This window comes from Ipomoea nil, unplaced genomic scaffold, assembly GCF_001879475.1.
Source record: "Ipomoea nil cultivar Tokyo-kokei standard unplaced genomic scaffold, Asagao_1.1 scaffold2805, whole genome shotgun sequence".
Lineage (NCBI taxonomy): Eukaryota > Viridiplantae > Streptophyta > Magnoliopsida > Solanales > Convolvulaceae > Ipomoea > Ipomoea nil.
The window spans coordinates 1,681,929-1,689,791 of record NW_017619233.1 but is presented as its reverse complement, the minus strand read 5'-3'; the positions used below and the strand labels follow the sequence as shown (position 1 = coordinate 1,689,791).

The window sequence follows — 7,863 nt, the reverse complement described above, 5'->3', positions numbered from 1 at the left end:
TAAGAAGCAAACCAAAAAAGTGCTCAACTCTTGAACCCAACTGAGAACTTCTCTAACTCCCATAGCTTCAACATCCTTTAGTAGGTACATTCATCTCTATGGTATATATTTAGCCACCACAACACTTCTTTATTTATGATCACATAACATATACTTATCATTTTTTCTTGTTGTATTAATGGTGGCGTCAACATTGAGCTTAACCTAGTCTACCTGGGATTTCTTCTACTTTGTTTCAGTATGCGATTAAGTTTAGTTGATCGAGGATGATCAAGTTTCAATCCTTCTCTAATTGATCAGAAGATTTTTCACTCCTATAATGGAATGAAGAGAATGCAAGATTTTGTTAGAACTTTGTATTTTTAGCCTCCTAAATGCACAAACATACTATAAGAATTAAGCATCTAATTTCCTCATTAGGCTTTGACAGAGTGTGAGAAGTCCAATTCATTAAACTCACAAAATCAACCAAATACATTCTCAGTCCCCAGATTAATTAAACTACAACAATTACGAGTTACAAGCCACTCTAGGGTAGACATGTATGTCTTAGGAGTCAACATTTACTTTTTGACCTTTAGGCATTGTATTTTAATTAAATATAGTAAATAAGTGTTTTATTTATTTTATTTTGGCTCAATTAATATATGATATTATTCCATATATAATCTTCTTAATCCTTCATTCTTAAGAAGTTAAGAATATGATAGGTAAAGAATTAATAAATGAAGTATTGTAAAAATGTTCTTAGTCATAGGAATTTTAATTGGGTATTAGAATTCTAATAAGACTAGCACATTGTCCTTTTTATGACGAGTTTATGCCATTTTGTATGAGATACGAAGAGTGGACATGTGGATGATTGTTAGAGAACAAGTCGTTGAATAATGACTAACTACAACGTATCACATGGTGTTTACCTACGTGTCATCGTATGTTGTATGTTGCGAGTATGCAATAATCCTTTGACTTGAGACGTCATGGTTGTCTCGTACACATGCGTGGTGGGCTTGTGTTTGCCAGGATGCGTCTTTTGTTCCTTATGAGGCTATAAGTGTACTTGGTGACCTAATTCAGTATTGTACGGAGACATGTGCATGTGCGTTCAATAGAGGATTCACCGCCTTGAGGTAACAAGAATGTTCTAGTCTATTCAATAATCTTACAACGAGAATCTCTGGTCAAAGTATAATGAAGTTGGACTTCAATTTAAGTATATTGAATAGACATATTAAACTAGGTTTATGAGTTTGACCATGACATTTGTCTCGTTCAAAACAAGTGTTGTGTATGTGGAAGGAATGTTGCATGATATTTGTAATGGTAGTTCATCATAATATATATATATATATTTCATTGTCAACTAGACAGTCATGACATACTGACATACAGTTAGGTATCACTCATGACTTACGAGTTATTTAATAATGAGTTATTAAATATTACTTGTTGCTAATTTGACTATGAACCTAGAAAGTCACACCTTAACAAGAGAGAAAAACTTGTTATGAAAGAAGAAGGAAAAACTTAGCTTAGCTTTTATATACAATTTTTTTATTCCCCATGATTGAAGTTTTTTTTTTTTTTTTTTTTTTTTTTCTTCTCAATTTTTTGCTTGAGTTCTTTTAGTGGTTGAAATGCCATCATAATTAGCACTATTTAAATAAATTCGTTGATAGATGACCAAAAATGATTATACCACAATAATATTAAGACCAACCGAGAATGTTTAAAAAAAAAAAAAAAAACTAAAAGTAAAATGTAATATATAAATTTATGACAAAAAATGAAATTAACTCTATTTTTAATAAAACTAGGATATTGTGACACCCTCCTAAATTTGTTTTGTTTCTTATTGGGAAAATGGTCAAATAGACCCTCGAACTTTAACCTAAAAGTCAATTAGGCCCCTAAACTTTTTAAAGATGCAATTACACCCATCAACAATTCATTTAGGTGCAATGAAACCCAAAAACAAGTTAATGACCTGCTATCACAAGTCATTAGAGTTCAGGCCACCTTCCGGCGAAATTTTCGGCAAAAAAAAAAAAAGTGACCCGCGAAATTTCCTGCAAAAAAGTGACCGGCGGCGACCGATCATCGATCGCCGGTCACTTTCTTTTTTTGCTGGAAATTTCGCTGGTCGGTGGCCAGTCACTTTTTTTTTTTGCCTGAAGGTAGCCTGAACCCTAATGACCTGTGATAGCATGTCATTAACTTGTTTTTCGACTTCTTTGCACCTAAATGAATTGTTGATGATGTAATTGCACCTTCAAAAAATTTAAAGGTCTAGTTGACTTTTAAGCTAAACTTTGAAGGCCTATTTGACCCTTTTCCCTTTCTTATTTAATTTGCCTCCACTTGGGCATTTCAATTCTGCAGTGGTGGCCAAAATGTGATGACAATTGGTTGCATGAATCTGTGAATTTGACCAAGTGTTGAAATTCCCAACTATACATTATTATTATTATTATAATTATTATTAAAATATTAACCCATCACACATGTTTAGCGCACCCTTCCCAACTCCCCCAACAGATACTCAGCTGTTTCATAACTTTCAGAACAGTCACCCCTCCGCTGTCATGGCAATGCGCCTTCAATTCTCTTCAGATTCTATTCTCTCCTCTCTCATCTCTCAATTTGGTAAACCACTTTAGTTTACCAAAAAGGCAAGACAAAATTTATACACACACACCCTTTTCCTTTTCCTTCAACATTCGCCATTTTTCTACACCAACCCACCACCTCTCTCACCTTCCAAACTTCCAATTCAACTCACTTTTTTGCGCTACTACTCCTATCCTACTATTATTAGTTGAATTGAGGGATAAAGATTGAATCTTGGATTGTTTTAATTTCCTCGGAGATAGATGATGATGAAGAGGTTTCGCCTTCCTTCTTCTTCCTCTTCTTGCTCTTCGTCTTCCTCGTGCATTATTGGGTCCGGCGGCACTGAGATTGAGGTTCTCCCGGAGCCTGTGAAGCCCATTCCTCAGCCCGAACCCAGGCCCAAACGCCCCAGAACCAAGAGAAATCAAATCCTCAATGCCCATTCCCCCACATCTGGGTCTACCAGGAGAAGCTCCCTTTACAGAGGAGTTACCAGGTACACTAACTACTACCCTATCTGTTAGTATCTAATGTTTATCGGTACACCAAAAGTGATAGTTTGTTAAAAAAGATGAACTTTATTTCCTTATTCAGTCATATTTTTATTTCAACATTTTCAAGAGGCTGGACACGGTTCTATGTTCATAATTACTTAATTATATGTTCATAATTAGAAAGCTATATATTCATAATTATTGAATTTTATATTCATAATTACAGAACTCTATGTTCATAATTACTGAATTATATGTTCATAATTATAAAACTATATATTCATAATTTTTGAACTTTATATTCACTTATTGAATCTCTATATTCATAATTACAGAACTATATGTTTATAATTATGTTCATAATTTTTGAACTATGTATTCATAATTATGAACAGTTTTGGAACCGTGTCCATCTTGCAAAATGGACACGGTTCCACAACATAATTTGCCCCACCTGGTTGACTTGGCCTTCACGGGCCTTCGCCCAACAGTAAATGAGCTAGTGAAAATGGAAAATTTTATAATGTTTAAAAAAAAAAAAAAAATCTTTAGAAGGTAGTATCTGTTCTGTATTTTCTTGATGCCCTATTACTGGATTGTGACCAGGCATTTGGAACGGTAGCCGAGGTGCCATTTAGAAAATTTTATGATGTTTGGCCAGTTTTGATTGCATGCATGACATTTGGGTTTATGAATTTTTTTGGTTTTTAATTCTGTAATTTTAGGCATAGATGGACTGGGAGATATGAAGCACACTTGTGGGACAAGAGTATCTGGAATAGCACTCAGAACAAGAGAGGGAGACAAAGTGATTGCTCTACTTCTACTAAGCTACTATACTATAATCCCACATTTTACTTCCTTCTCTTTTTTATGGACCCTTTTTCCTTATATAAATTGAACTAGAAAGAAAGGAGATCTGCATTAATTTTTTTTTTATCAGCTTTGCTAATTTCAATGAATTAATTAATTGATTTTATGTATCTCTCTTTTCTGACACTTGTGATGATCCTTGTCATCTGCAACCAACGCTCTTGTCGCTACATAGCTTATTTGGGTAAGCATTAATGCCTCTCTGCATTTATATTGTATATATGTATATGTTCTTGGACCAAATTTTTGTACCATATATCTCATTAAAATGATATTGAGTGCAGGTGCATATGATAGTGAGGAGGCTGCTGCCAGAACCTATGATCTTGCTGCACTTAAGTACTGGGGGCCAGGCACCACGCTTAATTTTCCGGTATTTGTTCATTTTTTGTTTTGATTTCTTCTGTATATGATTCTGTTTTCTTTGAACCGATTTTGGGTTCTTGGCATTATTTGGAGAATTATGGCATTGGTTGTGGTTTTGTAGATTGAGACATATAGCAAAGAGCTTGAGGAAATGGAGAAGTTGTCTAGGGAGGAGTTCCTAGCTTCACTTCGGCGCCGAAGTAGTGGATTTTCTAGGGGCGTTTCTAAGTACCGTGGTGTTGCAAGGTACAAAATATACGTCAAAAAGTATAGAAAGTGAATCAAGTCATGCACTCGAGCATTTTCTCTTTTGGAAACTGTTAGGATGAAGCGTTTACCATTTATAGCGAATGCGCAACTTTATTTCTTTATATTGCTGCCACATTTTCTAGAGGCAGGGTGCTGGACTTGGCCCTTCAGACCTCTGCCCAACAATCCCCCTAGCTACCGGGTGCTGGATTTGGCCCTTTAGGCCTCTGCCCAACAATACCCTAGCTACCGGGTGCTAGACTTTGCCCTCCACTGGCCTCCACCCAACAGAAACTATGTATTGAAAACTAGAAATCAACATCCTTGTGCATTTTCAAACTATGTGATGTGATCTATTCTTTTAGTTTGTTACAACCCCGCTTGAGTCGAACTATCGAATTTTCACAGGCACCATCACAACGGTCGTTGGGAGGCACGAATTGGACGAGTCTCTGGGAACAAGTATCTTTACTTGGGGACTTTCAGTATGTTTGCTTTTTATCCATCTACCCTCTACTATAAATTATACATTGCAAATTCTTCAACTGTCTTAGCTTGCTACTTACTTTCTTCTATATCTATGTGACATTTTTGCCTTCATTATCTATGATCTATTTCTTAATTCTTAGTATATTGTCTGATGATTTGAAAATGAGGTTATTTTCCTCTTCAACTGTTTTAGTTTCCCTGGATAATTATGGATCTTATAGTGATTCGTTTACGCTTATTATTGAAGGCACTCAAGAGGAAGCGGCTACAGCGTATGATATGGCAGCGATCGAATACAGGGGTTCGAATGCAGTGACGAATTTTGACATCAGCGTTTATGCAGATAAGCTGAAAGAAATCCGGGAAAGGAACGAGAGGGAACAGCAGGGAAACGATGAGTCCTCGTGTGAAGTTGAGTCCAAAGAACACAAAGAAGAAAGCCCGAAATGGAATCAAGAGGAAGAATACTTTGTGGAAGAGATCGTTCCAAAGTTAGAGGGAATGGAACACACTAAACTCCCAAAACTCGAATTTGCTCCTTCTTGTTCCTTGCCTATGATGACACCGATTGACCCTCTGGAGGAAGAGCCCGAAAGCTTTTGGAACGACTCGTTTCCAGTTCATGATCTTCATCTGGACGAGAAGCCTTCTTACCTGCTCGATTTCTTCAACGACTCCAGCATAGGAAACAGCCTCGATTTCCTTTTCGAGGAACCATCTAGTGGCAGCACACTCATCTCCGATGAATTTGAAGCTATGGTTAACGAAGGACACAATGCCGCCTTTACTGCCCCTTCGCCTTCATCTAATTCGACAACATTGTCGGTATATGGAGAAATTTCTGCTGCTTCAAAGTTGTTAAACTGTTAGCAGTTTTTTTTAGGTTGTAGTTTAGACAGGAGACAAGGTATGATTGACTTGCATACACAGGTTTAGTGTTTTTATTAACTTCTCCACATTCAGTATTCTTAGAGTTCTGTTTTTATTTATTTATTTTTTTGATAAAAATTTTCTTCTCAGAATATGAGGACCCATACTGCCCAGAAATGTTAAATACAGTAAAAAAAAAAAAAAAAAAAAAGTAACTTTAAGAGGTGATTTTGCAGTAAAAATGCTGTTGAGATTTTGTGAGTTCTGGCCATAGAGGGAGAAGTAACTCTCAGAGGTCTGTAATTTGCTTTTTATGTAAAAATTGTGGTATATGAGAGAATCAAGATTTGATTAGTGGTTTCCCATTTTGGCAATTGATGATTAGGAATCAAATGATAATTTTTTATAAAAATGGAGTTGACATAAATAAATAAAAATATAAAATTTAACTGAAACAAAAAGAAGGCGGCATTGAAAAGGACAACAAAAGCTTCAGCCTGGCTGTATTGGTCCATCCCACACATGCACTACAAAGGTATCCACTTGGTTGTTCCACTAGATCCTCCAACTCCAAAATATGTGTCATTTGTGGCTAACAATTTTTACTCTTTTTTTTTTTTTTTCTTAAATACTTATTTCAAAAATAAAATAAAAAATATTTTTCAAAAGATGTCTCATTTAAAAAAATACTTTTGTTTTCTTTATTTTTAAAAATATTTTATTTTATAGTGTTTGATTAAAAGTTAGTAAATTATCTTTTTTTTTTTTTTTTGAAAGTTACTGGCTCTATTACATTGTAGTATCTGTGCATATACTTTCTCAACCTACTGAAACACAAAGAACCAATAACGCCTCCACTGAGGCTTGAACTCATAATCTTCCAAATGGAAGTCCAACCCGGATACCATTAGACCACATAGTCCTGGTTTTTTTTTCCTTAGTTTATTTTCTAAAAAAATAAGAAAAATTTATTACGAAAGTTATATTTTATAGAAAATTAATTATTTTAAATTGATAAATGTAATAATTTTGAATTTTAAAAAGAGTAAATACCCAAAATGGTCCCTCGACTATAGCTGAATTCACAAATTGGTCCTCGACTTTCAATTTTAACAAATTAAGTCCTTAACTTTGTAATTTTAACAAAATTTGGTCCTCGGTCTATTTGACCGTTTGTTGACTGTGATTTTTGAGGATATATATGCAATTTCATGGTCCATCGTTGATTTTTTAAAGTTCTGGTTGCATTTCCAGACCGCACTGTTACATTTAAATCCACTGCCAAAAAGCAATCTACCAAATCCGGTCGCCTTTCTTCATCCTCCCTTTGGATTCAATGTAGTTGAGTTCGTACCAGAGCGAAGAAGACGACGTGTTTCCAAACCAGTGCAACGTCATCCTGGAGGCCTCCACATGCTCCGACGAGAGCTGAAGGTTCTTCTGGAGATCGTCGATCACGCTCAACAAACAGTCAAACAGATGGAGGACCAAATCGTGTCAAAATTACAAAGTTAAGGACTTAATTGGTTGAAATTGAAAGTCGATGACCAATTTGTGAATTTAGCTATAGTCGAGGGACCATTTTGGGTATTTACTCTTTTAAAAATAAAAATAAAAAGTAAAAAGTTAAATTTTAAAACTTTTAACTTTTTGAGTTGTGGGCCGAGTTGGGCAAAATTTCTTTACTAATTACGCTAACTCGTTCTACGCAAATTATGTTGTAGACACGAGTCCAACGACGTCGTTTTAAGGGAAAATGCGGTCTTTCAGTAAAAAAAAAAAAAAAAAAAAAAAATTTTGTCTCGTCGTTAACCGCGTTATTCGTTTGTGGCATTATGAATGTATAGTTATGGAATTATGAATGTACAGTTATGAAATTATGAATGTACAGTTATGGAATTATGAACAC

The 7,863-nt window shown here is 35.1% G+C and overlaps 1 protein-coding gene across 1 annotated transcript; it reads left to right on the top strand.

The window, feature by feature from the left end:
* The first annotated feature begins 2,518 nt into the window (after nt 1-2,518).
* Nucleotides 2,519-6,040, top strand: LOC109157997 (AP2-like ethylene-responsive transcription factor At1g79700). The gene is made up of 7 exons (XM_019305810.1): nt 2,519-3,109; nt 3,833-3,915; nt 4,156-4,164; nt 4,265-4,353; nt 4,468-4,592; nt 5,004-5,080; nt 5,332-6,040. The coding sequence occupies exons 1-7, from the start codon at nt 2,874-2,876 to the stop codon at nt 5,952-5,954; spliced, it is 1,242 nt and encodes a 413-aa protein (XP_019161355.1). The 5' UTR covers nt 2,519-2,873; the 3' UTR covers nt 5,955-6,040.
* The last annotated feature ends 1,823 nt before the right edge of the window (nt 6,041-7,863 follow it).

Coding starts and splice junctions, on each gene's coding strand:
- LOC109157997 (XM_019305810.1), top strand. CDS start 2,874: ATGATGATGAAGAGGTTTCGCCTTCCTTCTTCTTCCTCTTCTTGCTCT. Junction 3,110..3,832: donor CTTTACAGAGGAGTTACCAG/GTACACTAACTA, acceptor CTGTAATTTTAG/GCATAGATGGACTGGGAGAT. Junction 4,354..4,467: donor GCACCACGCTTAATTTTCCG/GTATTTGTTCAT, acceptor GTGGTTTTGTAG/ATTGAGACATATAGCAAAGA.